Genomic DNA, 16,430 nt, shown 5'->3' on the forward strand with positions numbered 1-16,430 from the left:
ATGTTTTAATGTTGTTGATGATTGTTTAACAGGTCCAGAGGAGCCTAAGGTGGCAAAGAAGCAACCAAGCAAGAAAGGTCTAACACGTTGTTTCCAGATCGTTTCTGCTCATGTTTTTGGTCCTATGCCGAAGTCCCTTGGCAAGGCCAAATACTATCTTCTGATAACTGACCACTTCTCTAAGTATACGTGGTTTTATCCTCTGCAAAAGCCTCAGCAGGCTATTGTGAAATTTTCTGAATTTCATGCTAAGGTTGAACTGAAACATGGTTGTAAAATTGAATGTTTATTGACCAATGACATTCCTCTTTTTACTTCACAGGAGTTTCAAGCTTTTTTTGATGACAAAGGCATTCACCACAAGTTTGCCAAAACCCAGGCAGCTTGGGACAAAAGCTTATGTGTTAAGGTTAACACTGAGTTAGAAGCAGGCATGCAGGCGCAACTGCTGAGTTCAGGATTGTCTGAACAACTGTGGGCTGAAAGCATCTCATTTTTCCTTTACCAGTGGCTCAGACAGGTTCCTAAAGGACAGAAGCGTTCTCCTTATGAGATTCTGTTCCAACATAAGCCTGATGTGAGCAACACTAAGGTTTTTGGAACCAAAATGTGGGTGGCTTCGCTTGAGGGCAAGCCAGTCCAAAGCATTCTATTGGGTTTTGAGGAAGGTCAATACAGAGTTATGTTGCTTTCTTCCAATGAGGTGATTCTTACTCAAGAGGTAGAACACACTCCTACGCCACAAGAAACATATGTTCTTGATGAATTTCCCATAGGTGCCAATGATTTTGATGCTTCCTACACTGACACAAGTGGTAGTGATAATGATTCCTTTGCTGAAGGCTCTACCCCGAGTAGCTCTGACACAGGGGAGACAGTCATACACAAAGGAACTCATGCTGTTTTTAACAGACCTTCATCGGATGATGAAAAAGTGCTTGAAGCACTAGATCCACTGTTTACCATTGGTATGAGTTCTCCCAAAAGTCCTGAGGGGGAGAATCTCAGTAAACAGGATTTGCACCTCTCACGCAGGTCTGAGAGGATTAGAAGAGGACCCAAGAGGTATTCTCAGGAGTTTGACAACACAGCAATTGCAAATTTAGCTGTGCTTAGAACTCCAAAACAGGCAGCAGTCACACAGGCTAAGCCACAACAACAGGTTGTCAAACGCAACACTGTTTCTGTCAACAGAGCAACTGCTCTGGTCCCCTGGAAGCCAAAGCTGGTCAATCCAGTCTCAGAGAGTTCCACAGCAGGAAAGTCCTACTTTGTTTATGACAACTGTCTGTTCACTTCTCTTAATGATGCTCTCACATTTGCATCTTTTTCCATTTCAGGATTCAGGGGAGATGTTACCGTGTTTCTCATATTTTAAGGCATCCCCAAAAAATAAGCCATGACAGGATTTCTAAGGGTTGGTGAAAAATAAGACATACCCCGAAAATAAGCCATGTCGTGTAGCCCCGACCGAGCGAGAGGCGAAGGCGCGGGACCCAGCAGGAGCTCCCTGCCTGCTTCCCCGAGCCGTCGCGCATCGGGGGACAGAGCCGAAGATCGGAGGGCGCTCCTTGCTGGGCTTGACAAGCCCGGCAAACAGCGCCCGCCGATCTTCGGACCTGTGCTGTGTGACAGGCAGGGGTGGGGGGAAGCGGAGATCGTTCTCCGCTCTCCCCCCACCCCCGCCTGTCACCAAAGATCGGCGGGCGCTCCTTGCTGGGCTTGACAAGCCCGGCAAACAGCGCCCGCCGATCTTCGGACCTGTCCTGTGTGACAGGCGGGGGTGGGGGGGGGAAGCGGAGATCGTTCTCCGCTCTCCCCCCACCCCCGCCTGTCACCAAAGATCGGCGGGCGCTGTTTGCTGGGCTTGACAAGCCCGGCAAACAGCGCCCGCCGATCTTCGGACCTGTCCTGTGTGACAGGCGGGGGTGGGGGGGAAGCGGAGATCGTTCTCCGCTCTCCCCCCACCCCCGCCTGTCACCAAAGATCGGCGGGCACTGTTTGCTGGGCTTGACAAGCCCGGCAAACAGCGCCCGCCGATCTTCGGACCTGTCCTGTGTGACAGGTGGGGGTGGGGGGGGAAGCGGAGATCGTTCTCTGCTCTCCGCCCACCCCCGCCTGTCACCGAAGATCGGCGGGCGCTCCTAGCTGGGCTTGACAAGCCCGGCAAACAGCGCCCGCCGATCTTCGGCCCTGTGCTGTGTGACAGGCGGGGGTGGGCGAGAAGCGGAGATCGTTCTCCGCTCTCCCCCCACCCCCGCCTGTCACCAAAGATCGGCGGGCGCTCCTTGCTGGGCTTGACAAGCCCGGCAAACAGCGCCCGCCGACCTGTGCTGTGTGACAGGCGGGGGTGGGGGAGAAGCGGAGATCGTTCTCCGCTCTCCGCCCACCCCCGCCTGTCACCAAAGATCGGCGGGCGCTCCTTGCTGGGCTTGACAAGCCCGGCAAACAGCACCCGCCGACCTGTGCTGTGTGACAGGCGGGGGTGGGGGAGAAGCGGAGATCGTTCTCCGCTCTCCCCCCACCCCCGCCTGTCACCAAAGATCGGCGGGCACTGTTTGCTGGGCTTGACAAGCCCGGCAAACAGCGCCCGCCGATCTTCGGACCTGTCCTGTGTGACAGGTGGGGGTGGGGGGGGAAGCGGAGATCGTTCTCTGCTCTCCGCCCACCCCCGCCTGTCACCGAAGATCGGCGGGCGCTCCTAGCTGGGCTTGACAAGCCCGGCAAACAGCGCCCGCCGATCTTCGGCCCTGTGCTGTGTGACAGGCGGGGGTGGGCGAGAAGCGGAGATCGTTCTCCGCTCTCCCCCCACCCCCGCCTGTCACCAAAGATCGGCGGGCGCTCCTTGCTGGGCTTGACAAGCCCGGCAAACAGCGCCCGCCGATCTTCGGACCTGTCCTGTGTGACAGGCGGGGGTGGGGGGGAAGCGGAGATCGTGCTCCGCTCTCCCCCCACCCCCGCCTGTCACCAAAGATCGGCGGGCGCTCCTTGCTGGGCTTGACAAGCCCGGCAAACAGCGCCCGCCGATCTTCGGACCTGTCCTGTGTGACAGGCGGGGGTGGGGGGGGAAGCGGAGATCGTTCTCCGCTCTCCCCCCACCCCCGCCTGTCACCAAAGATCGGCGGGCGCTCCTTGCTGGGCTTGACAAGCCCGGCAAACAGCGCCCGCCGATCTTCGGACCTGTCCTGTGTGACAGGCGGGGGTGGGGGGGAAGCGGAGATCGTTCTCCGCTCTCCCCCCACCCCCGCCTGTCACCAAAGATCGGCGGGCGCTCCTAGCTGGGCTTGACAAGCCCGGCAAACAGCGCCCGCCGACCTGTGCTGTGTGACAGGCGGGGGTGGGGGGGAAGCGGAGATCGTTCTCCGCTCTCCGCCCACCCCCGCCTGTCACCGAAGATCGGCGGGCGCTGTTTGCTGGGCTTGACAAGCCCGGCAAACAGCGCCTGCCGATCTTCGGACCTGTCCTGTGTGACAGGCGGGGGTGGGGGGGAAGCGGAGATCGTTCTCCGCTCTCCCCCCACCCCCGCCTGTCACCAAAGATCGGCGGGCGCTCCTTGCTGGGCTTGACAAGCCCGGCAAACAGCGCCCGCCGATCTTCGGACCTGTCCTGTGTGACAGGGGGGGTGGGGGGGAAGCGGAGATCGTGCTCCGCTCTCCCCCCACCCCCGCCTGTCACCAAAGATCGGCGGGCGCTGTTTGCTGGGCTTGACAAGCCCGGCAAACAGCGCCCGCCGATCTTCGGCCCTGTGCTGTGTGACAGGCGGGGGTGGGGGAGAAGCGGAGATCGTTCTCCGCTCTCCCCCCATCCCCGCCTGTCACCGAAGATCGGCGGGCGCTCCTTGCTGGGCTTGACAAGCCCGGCAAACAGCGCCCGCGTGCACTTTATTAAAAAATAAGACATCCCTCAAAAATAAGCCATGTCGTGTTTTTTTGAAGAAAAAATTAATATAAGACATGACTTATAATATGAGAAACACGGTAGCATAAATCCTCTGCGTGGCACAGATGCTGCATGTGGATGAATGTTTACTTTATGTGATTGCTGTAACTTTCCCACACAGGAGCTCAAGCTGTAACCTGATCTCCTGTCATGTGATGTTCTTTGTTCTCTTTCTACTTTCACTTTCTTCTGAACTGGAGAGTGATGGCTGAACACACACTCTCTGAATAAACGTAGATTAGCACCTACGATTGTTTGCTGTCTTCTTTACCGAAGCCAGTGGCAGTAGTAAGAATATTGGTGATTTACACCCCAATATTCCAACAGAATCGAGTATACACTTGCAGTGTTAACACTAAATACATTACTTCTGGTAAATGAGCCACCATAGTCATTTGGGTCCTGGGCTTTTTAGACCCATCTTACTCATGTACTATCAGAAACCAAAGGCTGCCAGATGTGAAATATATTGGCATTATTTTCGTGGATGGGCAGAGTGTTACAGTATTGTTCTCATGTCCAGCTTGCAGGCTTCCTACAGGAATCTGGCTGGCCACAGTGAGAACAGAATGCTGGACTAGATGGGCCACTGGTCTGATTCAAACTAGACTACTCTAAAACCAGATTAAAATCAGACTACTCTAAGTATGACTTTAAGACCATTGAGGTGGGTGGGGGCCCATGTTCCTCCAGACTTTGTTGGACTACAACTCTCATCAGACCCAGCCAGAATGGTCAATGGTCAGGGATGATGGGAGCTGGAGTTGAACAACACCCATTATTTAGCCATGTGGATTTAGAACTACGTATGTGGATTTTTATTTTTATTTTTGGTATTTATTTCTTTTCAGATACATATTCTTTCCAACTTTGGGAGCACCTTCATTCCACAGTTTCACCTCCCAATAGGGCTGCCAGACTCAATAGTGGACAGGACTTCTGTGCCTTTAATTGCCTTGCTCTCTTTTGAGTCTGGAAACCTTAAAGAGAAACCAGCAGACCCTTTGTCTAATTTCCAAGCAAAGGGTCTGCTGGTTTCTCTTTAAGGTTTCCAGACTCAAAAGAGAGCAGGGCAATTAAAGGCACAGAAGTCCTGTCCACTATTGAGTCTGGCAACCCTACCTCCCAAGGACCCTCATTTGTCCACACTCCTGAGCCAAGTAGCTCTGTTTGGTGATTCCAGCATTATACCAGACCCTAACTCGAATATGTGCTCATAGCTGCCAAGTTATCCCTTTTTTAAAGGGATTTTCCCTTATGCTGAATAGGCTTCCTCGCGAGAAAAGGGAAAACTTGGCAGCTATGTCTGTGCTGTTTCTTTCATTTATTGGGTTGTTTGTCCCCCCCCCCAAAAAAAAACCGAAGTTTCGGATCTGAGAAGCGTAAAGGCAGCAGCTGCAGAGAATAATAATTATATCAGCTTACTGGTGCAATAGCACCACCTGTTGTGTTCCAGAGTAAAAGCTGTTTGGCACCCATTCAAGGTTTTTCCATGGCTTAAAAAAAGCAAAAAGCAAAACAAAAACTCAACTGGGGTTGTTTCCACAGTGTGGAAACAGAGCAAGGAGAAACCTGCCACAGTTGGATATCTGTCTATGAAGCAGACGCTGAAAGCACAGGGACTTTGCTGGGGGAGGGGGAGCAGGAAGATGGCAATCCCGGTGAGCACTGTTTGCCATGGGCAGAATACAAAACTATCATCATCATCATTAGCATTTATATCCCACCTCTTCCTCCAAGATGCTCAAGATGGCACACATTTAATTCTTCCTCGGTAACCAGGATAAATGTAGGAAATTAGAGACTGGTGCCTGCAACTCTTCTGTGTGACAAGATACCAGATATTGAGGATCCTTCCGTCACATCTTCTGCCCACCAACTCTGGTGTAGAAGCCAAAGCAACCAAATCTTTGGCCCAGTGAACCAAATCTTGGTTCAGCCACTGTAGACGAGCTTCTTTTTTCCTCAGACTCAGTCATGCTCCTTCACCCCCTGTTGATAATAATACTGATTTACAGCATATAGGCTTGCTGTAAGGATTGGTGAGCACCCTAAAAGTACTGTTAAAAATGCGTAGTAAATGCTAAGAAATGTGGGCTACAATACAGCTGTGATTCCTGCATTGCAGGGGGTTGGACTAGATGACCCTTGAGTCCCTTCCAACTCTATTATGTCTGCTCAGAAGTAACCCCCAAATAACCCAACAGGACTTGCTTTCCTTTAATTGTGTACAGGATTCCAACCTTAGTTGATTAATCAGTTAGATTCACAGATGTGGAACGCTGTGGCCACATTTTGGTAGACTCCAGCTCCCATCATTCCTGATCATTGGATATTCTGGCTGGGGCTGATGGTAAAATGCCTCAAAGGTCTGCATGTTGTTTTTGTTATTATTGTTATTTTCATTATTGTTATTTTGCAGGACCCTGAAAGCAGCTTTCATAACAATAAACAAACCAGAATATTATTATTATTTAATTTGTTGGTCTTAAGTTCTTGGCAGTCTTTAGCTGACTTATAATCAGATGTTAAAACATACAAAATTGGTTTAATAAAAGAGTATTGGGAAATGGTCCATAATGAATTGAAAAAAAATGTTTAAAAGTACTTCCCCCCCAAAAACAGTCCTTTTTGTTGGGGGTAATTCAGACTGAAATTCCCAGGTGTCAAAAAACGTTATTTATGTATGCCACTACTGCGCCCCATGTTTTGTTAGCCGAAAAATGGAAAACAAACGAGGTCCCAGCCAAAGAAGAACGGCAACTTAAGTTGACAGAATATCCACAGCTTGCAGACTTAACATATAGAATAAGAGAACAAGAACATGTTTAGAGAACATTGGAAAATATTAATTGAATGTATGGGAAATAACTGTGTACAGCTGAAAACGCTGGCAGCATTAAGATGAATTCAACAGTGTAAATAAGTTTTTATGGATGTAATAACGGGATACTGAATGGTATAGTTTTTTGTAAAATATGCAGGGATTTATGATATGTAAAATGAACCATGGAAAGAGAAGAAGGGAAGTCATTGATATCTTAAGGATGTAAAAATGAGTACATTAAATTGTAAAAAAAGAAAATTGAATAAAAATTATATATAAAAAGCTAGTTTAAAAATGACAATAAAAGCTAAAGAAGCTACAGCAAGTAACAACAGTAGCAGAAGAAATAACTAATAAAATAATGGGCTACAATAGCATCAGAAACAAAGAGCAACAACAATAAAAACAGAAGCAACAGCAAATAATCACAGGAGTAGGCATAATAATAGTAATAATAATAATAATAATAAGCATAAACAAAAGCAGCTATCATCTTATTGTACATTATCCCGAGTAGAGAGCACCATTTTGCTGTACGAAAGCCCGGTCCTCGGATTCAGACATCTTGCTGTACGGAAAATATCCGCTATGGAGGGCGCCATGTTGGCACTACGGAAGCCCGCGAAGTCCCGGCTGGTTTCAGACTGCAGAGATAAGAGCGTGAGAAGTTTTGCTGTCGTGCTTTGGCGCGGCTGCTTTGTTTTAAAGGGCCCGGTCGGCACGGAGTGGGGATAGGCAGGTCGGGCAGCGTGTCCTTTTCTTCCTTTCTCTGCGTGCCTCGATGCGAGGGGAAGGTGCATATTTTTGCTGGTGCTTAACACTGGTTTCGCAACTCGCCCTTCCTATAGGGAGGAGCCGGCATATAGGGTGATGGGGCGGGAAAGACGGCTCATCGCACGCTGTAAAAGGGAGAAAGTCAGAAACTTTGTTTGGTAAGGGAGTGGGGGCGAGCAGACCCTGTGTGGGGCGGAGCCTGGTGGGGGAAAACCTGCTGCTCTAGAGGTGGGGAAGGAACCCACTGAACTGGCTCTTTTAATTTCCCCAGTCTTCAGCGCAGTCCGTTTCGTGCATAGCTCCTCCCCACAAATCCAAGCTTGTATTGCACAGATTGTAATGAGAGCTAAATTACTGAGAAGGGGGTATGACTCCTAGGAATTGGGCAGTAGGCTTGCATTGGGAAGTTCATAGTTCAAGCTTGTCTAGACTGTGGCTGCTTTGCAGAAGGTGGCGTTTTGGTGCTCCCTCTTGCCTGTCTGGAGCAAGCGTGTAGAGAAGTAGTTCCCTAAGTGGGCGGATCCGCCCTTTGCGGGGCTTTGGGCGTGGGGGGCGCTAAGAGGCAAGGGAGGTGCAGGGAAAGCTGCAATCACTAGATCAAGTCCATCAATTTCGTGGAATTAATAAAGTAGTTTTACTTGGGTAGTGAATGTGCAATTAATTGTTACTGTTTTGAATTCAGTTGTGTTATCTATCATCTTCCATTGTGGGCTGTGCAAACTGCTATCCTAAACAAATACTTTCCATAGGATGGGGAGCACTGGGGACACATTTATGGAACCAAGGGGTGGTGGTTCAAAAAGGTTTGGGTACCCCTGTGGGGGGAAGAGACGATTGGGAATTACTACGGAGCTTGAATTTGGCACTGGTGTTATAATTTTTTTTTCATGCCATGGCTCTACCTAGCCCTAGCCCTAATGGTGAAGGGAGCTTGGATTTGGCCCTAGGGTCTGATCTCGATGCCAGGGCTCTATCCTCCCTCAAATTGACACTCCTCAAGTATGTGCAGAGTATCTCAGTTATGACCTCAAGTGCAACCGTCCCCTTAATAATGGGTAGAAAAAATGTGGTTTTAGAAATGTATCTCCAGTACCGTTCAGATGATGTGGTCAAGCATAATCCTATTGTATTAATTGGACTGATCCACTATGATTCCCACCCAGAGGTCTTACACACTACAGAAGAAGAGGTTCTGCTTCCCTCCTCTTTCAAAGTGTTATATAAGATACTCTTTAAAGGGTTGTTGTGAGGATAAATAGGGAGGAGGAGAACTTTGTATGACACATTGAGTTCCTTGGAGGGCAGGTGGGATATAAATGTAAAGAAAGAAAGAAAGAAAGAAAACAATCTGAACTTGCCGGTGTTGGATCATAGTCCACCCTAAGATAGCAACAGTCTAGCAGTGACCCTAGACTCCAATTGTCAACCTCGTTTGGTGTTCAAGGACCTCATGATATGCCTGATAAACCACCAATTCTCATCTATATCTAAAGTTTTCCATTTATAGCTGGAGTGCTATTGCAATTCATGGCTTATCCTGGATTCTTCAAATATCGGATTGATAATGATGGACAAAGGTCCTTCGGTATGGGTGAAATGTTAGGGCTTTGAGATGTAGCAGTTTAGTGTAGATTTTATTCCTGTGACGTGCTTTCTGTGCTAAGCAGAGAAGTGGTAGACCCAGTTTGACCAATATTGCATAATGATAGATCAAGTTAGCATAGTGCTCCCTCCCCTCCTAATTTTATCTTCACAACAACCTTGTGAGTTCCACTAGGCTGAGGGGTAGCAACTGATCTGTTTTTGCAAGATGTCTTTTTAAAACATTAGGAGAGATAGCACAATACTCTTGACTGCTGATTTCCGGGCACAACTTTTGTGTCCAGATTTTCACTTATTGAAATATGGCAACCCTATATTATTAAATTGTTGTTACTGTTTTATTGTGAACTACTGCCCTGGAAATATTATAAAGGGACACCTAATTAATAAACACAATTTTAGCTATTCATTAGATGTGGTATCTAATGGATGGGTATCTGATAAGTACTATTGTCCCCATTTTACAGATGTTGAAGGGGAAAACTGACGCCAAGAGAATAGTGTTTTGTCTAAGGCTGCCCGCAACCCAATTCTATTCATGTTCACTTGACTGCATTTTTTTTATGGATAGTAATGGGAGCTACTGCCAAAAAAGCATGCATAGGATTGCAGACCTAGTGAGTAAAAGTTGAACCTCAAATGACCTATTTGACACTCCGCTCAAATCTCTTAGCCTCTGTGCAGGGGCTGCAACTTGTGTGATGAAGCAGTATACTCCTGAGCGCTGGTTGCTGGGAAAAGATAGCTGTGCTGTTGATGCAACAAAAACTTTCAGTGTGCAAGGCTCCTGTTCGATGCACCAGAGAGCAACACCCTTTTCCAGAACATGCCATTTCATTTCCTCCTCCCCCGTTTTTCACCCCAGTAGATGCTCAGCATCCTGTGCCCACAGAGCATGCTAAGTCCTTATTTCCTCCCTATATTTTAAGAATGCTTCTTCCAACCTCTTCTGCATGGCTGGTTCCATTTTGGCAACCTATAGAGTGCCACTCGGCTCCCGAACTTTCGAGGAAATTATGATTGCGTCACAGGTGCTGCCAACCTCCCTTCAAATTCTGTTTGCACTTGGCTAGTTGCCTCTGGTTACAAAATGGACTAAGTGCACTTTGCACCAAAGCGGCAAGTCAGTTGTGAGATATCGTATTTTTATGTGTATACGACGATGCTTTTTGCTAAAAAGAATTGGGTGTCGTCTCATACACGTATAGTGAATGCAGAGGGGGGGACGTGTGATTAATGGCAGCAGCAAGCAGGTGATTGGCAGCGGCGATTTGGCGGGTGATTGGTGGCTGCTGGCGATTGGCTGCGGCTGCGGCAATTGGGCAGGCGATTGGCAGCTGTAGCGAGGTGTGCAATCAGCAGTGCCTATGGCAAGTGATGAGCAGGTGGGGGTGAGCAATTGGCAGAAGTAACCTCCCCCACCCCCCAAAAAAGCTAAGCAACTTAATTTCTTAATTTTGGGTTCAAAAAAATAGGGGCCGTCTTATACACGGGGGCATCTTATACATGGAAAACTGGTTGCGTGTGTAGGCACAAATATATATATATATATTATATATATATATATATATATATATATATACCGTGTTTCTCATATTATAAGACATGTCTTATATTTATTTTTTCCTCAAAAAAACATACTATGGCTTATTTTCAAGGGATGTCTTATTTTTTTCCTCCTCCTCCTGCCGCAGCCGGCATTGCTGCTGTGCCTATCACTATGTCTTATTTTCGGGGTATGGCTTATATTCCTTGAATGCTTAAAAATCCTGCTATGGCTTATTTTATGGGTATGTCTTAAAATATGAGAAACAGGGTATATATATATATATATATACGCAAATCTAAAATGGCATTGGGAAAATCTGGAGGGAGCAATCGCTCAGAACGAAATCCTGTAATGTGCAGGTTTTGCAATTCATGAGCTATTAAGAGCCACGGCATCTTTTTATTTTTTATATTATTAGAATAAAAGCTATGATGTGTTATCTTTATCTATTTATAGAGAATGACTGGAAGTAGCAGGAAAAAGCACAGCATGGATGTAGAAAACCCCGTCAAGGAAACAGTCCTTATTACAGGAGGAGGTGGTTATTTTGGTTTCCGGTTAGTATACTTTTATTTTAGGACACATGGAACAATCATATTTAGCAATGAAGTAATATGTTTGTTTTAAATAATTTATTATCAGGAGGGCATAAATAAAATAATTTATTATCAGGAGGGCATCCTGATAAAGTTTGCAGATGACACCAAATTGGGAGGGGTGGCTAATACCCCAGAGGACAGGATCACACTTCAAATGACCTTAACAGATTAGAGAACTGGGCCAAAGCAAACAAGATGAATTTTAACAGGGAGAAATGTAAAGTACTACACTTGGGCAAAAAAATGAAAGGCACAAATCCAGGATGGGTGACACCTGGCTTGAGAGCAGTACATGTGACATGAGTCAACAGTGTAATGTATCAGTTAAAAAAGCCAATGCAATTCTGGGCTGCATCAATAGGAGTATAGCATCTAGATCAAGGGAAGTAATAGTACCACTGTATTCCACTCTGGTCAGACCTCACCTGGAATACTGTGTCCAGTTCTGGGCACCACAGTTAAAGAAGGATACTGACAAGCTGGAACGTGTCCAGAGGAGGGCAACCAAAATGGTCAAAGGCCTGGAAACGATGCCTTAGGAGGAACAGCTTAGGGAGCTGGGTATGTTTAGCCTGGAGAAGAGAAGGTTAAGGGGTGATATGATAGCCATGTTCAAATATATAAAAGGATGCCATATAGAGGAGGGAGAAAGGTTGTTTTCTGCTGCTCCAGAGAAGCGGACACAGAGCAATGGATTCAAACTACAAGAAATAACCTAAACATTAGGAAGAACTTCCTGACACCAAGGAGTGTGGTGGAGTCTCCTTCTTTGGAGGTCTTTAAGCAGAGGCTTGACAGCCATCTGTCAGGAATGCTTTGTTTCCTGCTTGTCAGGGGGTTGGACTGGATGCCCTTGTGGTCTCTTCCAACTCTATGATTCTATGATTCTAATTTCTTTCTCCCCTCACCAACACACACACACACACACACACACACACACACACACACACACACACACACACACTATACAGCTATGGGGAAAGGCTGTAGCTCAGTGATAGATGCATGCAGAAGGTCCCACTTCAGTCTTCAAATTCTAGCTCTGTATTGTCTGCACTGACTGGCAGCAGCTCTCCAGTGTTTCAGGCAGGAGCCTCTCCCAGCCCTACCTGTAGATGCCAGGGTTTGAACTCTGGGACCTTCTGCATGTAAAGCAGATGTGCTACCTGTAATTTCATAATTTTGATTCCCACCAGTTCAATCAACTGAAGCTTAGGTTGGGTCGGTCTTCTGATTAAAATCTGCAGAGTGCGTAGTTATTACCAGTAGAACCGTGAAAAGCCCCTTTGAGTGAAAATGGGGGTGTTAGGTAGATTTCTGTTTAATTATTATTTGCTGGTGTTTTGAGAGTTCCTTTGATTGCGCAATAATATATTCTAACTGGTATGGAATATTACCTTATTTGATGTAAGGTGTTTGTTTCAAAGTCATATATTTTAATATTTGGATTGGATTCTAATAGGATGTGCAATTTTCATATGTTGTTTTTTCTACGGCTTTTAAACTGCCTTGTGTATCTGGAAAGGCAGTGTGCCAACTGAAAGTGAAATGAAATCTGTAGGGTTTCAGAGAAACTCAGCTGCCGTCAAATACTTACTGATTTCTTCCATCCTTCTGGTGGAGCCTCTTGTGTTCCAGGTTTCCTTGCTAGTAACTTTCATTGCCTGTCACATTCCAGCCTAGGTGGTACCCTTTCCAAGAAGGGAGTAGATGTCATCCTCTTTGATATCACCGAGCCCATCCAACCGATGCCACAAGGAGTGAAATTTGTGCAGGGTGATGTTTGCGTGGTCTCCGAAGTGGAAATGGCGCTCCGAGGCGTGACCTGCGTCTTCCATATTGCTTCCTATGGGATGTCTGGCCGGGAACAGCTGAACCGAAAACTTATAGAAGACGTCAACCTCAAGGGGACAGAAAACATAATCGAAGCTTGCAGGAAAGTGGGCGTCTCAAGGCTGGTTTACACGAGCACCTACAATGTGGTGTTTGGGGGCCAAGTGATCGAAAACGGGGATGAGTCTCTGCCTTATCTCCCTCTTCATCTCCACCCTGACCATTACTCCAGGACCAAAGCCTTAGCTGAGATGAAGGTTCTGGAAGCAAACGGAAGCTCCCTCGAGGGAGGGCGAGGGTTGCTGAGGACCTGTGCCTTGAGACCTGCCGCCATCTATGGGCCCGGAGAGCAGAGACATCTGCCGAGGATCGTTGGCTACCTCGAACAGGGCTGGTTTCAGTTCCTGTATGGGGATCCCGGAGTCCTAATGGACTTTGTACATGTGGACAACTTGGTGGAAGCTCACATCTTAGCTTCCGAAGCTCTGGGAGATAGTAAGGGTCACAGGTCAGCTGGTCAAGCTTACTTCATTTCCGATGGCAGGCCGATCAACAACTTTGATTTTTTCCGGCCTCTCATAGAAGGCTTAGGCTACCCCTTTCCGACTTACCGCCTCCCTCTGTCTGTTGTTTACTTCTTCGCATTTCTCACCGAGATGGTGCATTCCGTGGTCGGGCGCTTATATAACTTCCAGCCCTTCCTCACTCGCACAGAAGTTTACAAAACTGGCGTCTCTCATTATTTCAGCCTGGAAAAGGCCAAGAGGGAGCTGGGGTACGCGCCATGTCCGCACAGCATTGAAGAATCAGTCGAGTGGTTTAAATCTCATGGCTATGTCCATAAGTCCAGGAGCTACACTGCAAAACATTTATTTAGGGACGTGGTACTTGTCCTCCTGTTTGCAGTGGTGATCCTTTCCTGGTTCCCCAGAGTCGTCTGATGGGAGAGACCAGGTACTAGCGAGGAGACAGGCTTCTTTGCACTTCTTTTAACACTGGTAAAATAGGAACATGTCGGGAATCAACCCTTCTTTGCTAACCCGGATGTAGGAACATCTTAAGGCAGATCCACGCCATACATTTAAAGCACATGACCCTCCCCCCCCCAGCAAGAATCATGGGAACTGTAGTTTGCTAAGGGTGCTGAGTATTTTAGTTCTGTGGAAGGGAGACTTCAGTTCCCAGGATTCTTTGGGGTTGTTGCCCTCCACCCAGGCAATCTAGAGGAATTATCAACGTGCAAATATGCATTCCAGCCAAGCAAAACCACTTGTGGTGGAGGTAGAGCAGGCGCAGAAGTATGGCCCCAGGAAAGTCCTGAGGGCCGAATAGAGAGGTTTGGAGGGCCACGTTCAGACCCTGGGCCTGAGATTCCCCACTCCTGGTACAGACAGTGCTGAGCTGGATGGCCCAATGATCTGACCCCTGTTCCTACATTATGTTCTATTACAGAATTATAGAGTTGGAAGGGACCTTAAGCCATCCCTGGGTGCAAAAAAAGGAAAAAGAAGAAGCCTTTTTAGCAATTGTAATGGACTGTGCAGGACACACTGATATTTTAATTTCTTTTTTTCTTATTTTACCTGTCACATTTAATTGAATTACAGTTTGAATTCCAAACAATGCAGCTTGTCTCAAAATAAAATGCAGTATCAGAAATAGACGATAAACTACAATTAAACATCAGTATGAATGCGGTGGTTGTTCCCTCTCGCAGCCTTGGGTTGTAAATTCGCAGACCACCTGAATGAAGCTCGCCATCCATCCTTTGGGAACCCCTTTTTCTGTTGTGTCTGTAATATTTTGCCTCTTGGAGTACTGTACTTGTAAAAGGTGTTATATCTAATAACTGCCGGAGCCTCACACTTGGCAAAACTTGAGGTTTACGGGTTTGTTGCTGATGTTTAATTATAAACACACCTGCTTGCTGGCTGATGCCCACAGGGGGTATTCTAATCGCTCTTCCAGCAAACTCACAGCTTCAAAGTTTCTTCCTAGCGCCCTTGTTGTAAGTACTTCTCCTTTTATGCTTGTTTCATGTTCCCTTGCTTGTAATGTTCTTTCTGGAAACAGAAAAATAAATAAATGAAAGCCTTAACTTAAACCGTGTAAGCCAAAAGGGACTTCGGTCGAACACGGAGATGAATGATGTTGGAACTGCAGTTATGAGGCTGCTGTTTTCCGTCTTCTGCCCGTTACAGCACTGAGCGGAAATATCAAGCAGACTTTAAATTTATAATCTAGGGAGCTGCCATTTTTACATTTGGAGTGAGCCTCCATATTGATAACGTTAAATCCCAGGCTTGCAGCCTCTTAAATTACTTCTGCATTTCGGAATCTGGAGCCAGCTGAAAACTCTGCTTGTTTCTCTCTAAACCCCCAAAGTTTTTAATGGGGGATTATATTTCAGATTGGGAGGTAAATGGGTATTTATTTTTTTAAAAAGCAAATTGGTCGGCAAAGGCAAATTGGTCGGTTGCACGCATCCCCTTCGGCTTTTTATAGGATTAGCATGTGGTGCAGTTTTTGGCAACAGTCCTATTGAGGCATTTGGCAATGTGTGACTCTAATGTGATACATTGGGGGGGGGGAATCACGTGACCTACCCCACTGTCGGACCGCACACCAGTGCATAAATATGACCCCACTTTCTTGCCTTATGTTGCCTTACATGGTTACAGTCAACGTGTTCCTAAATGCCCAGTCAGGGCTCATGTCGGGCAAAAGACCGTTCTCCACCTGAGGGCTGCCTTAGATGCTTATTGTAGTACAGTGATTCCCCAACTGGGCGGTATTTCCCCCCTGGGGGCAATGGGGTTACCTAAGCAAGTGGATGTTGAAGGCAAAATTGACTATTGGACTTTGAAAAGCTGATATCACTGGATTAAGTTAGTCAGTTTTATTGAATTAATTAAACTTAATCGTTTTAATAAATAAATAAATGTGCAAATCATTGTTTTTGTTTTGAATTTTATTGCGTCATTATCTTTAGTATTGGTTTTTATAGGGTCGAGGAGCACCGGGGATGAGTTTATGGAACCAAGGCTGCAGTAGCTCAAAATGGTTTGGGAATCATTGTTGTAGCACTTTCATTTTAGCCGGATCACAGATACCGGGCAAGTTTAAGCTGGTGCTCTTTTAGCCTTTGTCGTCTTTTTCTGTCTGATCGGGCATACATAATGGAAGCAATTATTTGAACCAAAGCACTATGTCATAATGTTTCTAAAATTTAGCGTGCCATTTAGTGCTAAATATAGATTATCTGAAGCACGGCTTAAAAGATCTCTCTCTGTGGGGGGGGGTTATT

At 46.7% G+C, this 16,430-nt stretch overlaps 1 protein-coding gene across 5 annotated transcripts; it reads left to right on the forward strand.

The window, feature by feature from the left end:
* The first annotated feature begins 5,376 nt into the window (after positions 1–5,376).
* On the forward strand, positions 5,377–16,076 carry SDR42E1 (short chain dehydrogenase/reductase family 42E, member 1). 5 transcript variants are annotated; one of them, XM_088671928.1, is made up of 4 exons: positions 5,640–7,505; positions 9,610–9,759; positions 11,148–11,248; positions 12,969–16,076. In XM_088671928.1, the coding sequence occupies exons 2-4, from the start codon at positions 9,610–9,612 to the stop codon at positions 14,062–14,064; spliced, it is 1,347 nt and encodes a 448-aa protein (XP_088528054.1). In that variant the 5' UTR covers positions 5,640–7,505; the 3' UTR covers positions 14,065–16,076. The 5 variants fall into 5 exon arrangements, with proteins under 5 accessions (XP_034975237.3, XP_034975242.1, XP_088528054.1 ...); XM_088671929.1 differs by lacking the exon at positions 5,640–7,505 and adding an exon at positions 7,519–7,698; XM_035119346.3 differs by lacking the exon at positions 9,610–9,759 and having other exon boundaries at positions 5,377–7,426.
* The last annotated feature ends 354 nt before the right edge of the window (positions 16,077–16,430 follow it).

Source organism: Zootoca vivipara, chromosome 6, assembly GCF_965207765.1.
Source record: "Zootoca vivipara chromosome 6, rZooViv2.hap1.1, whole genome shotgun sequence".
NCBI classification, from domain to species: domain Eukaryota; kingdom Metazoa; phylum Chordata; class Lepidosauria; order Squamata; family Lacertidae; genus Zootoca; species Zootoca vivipara.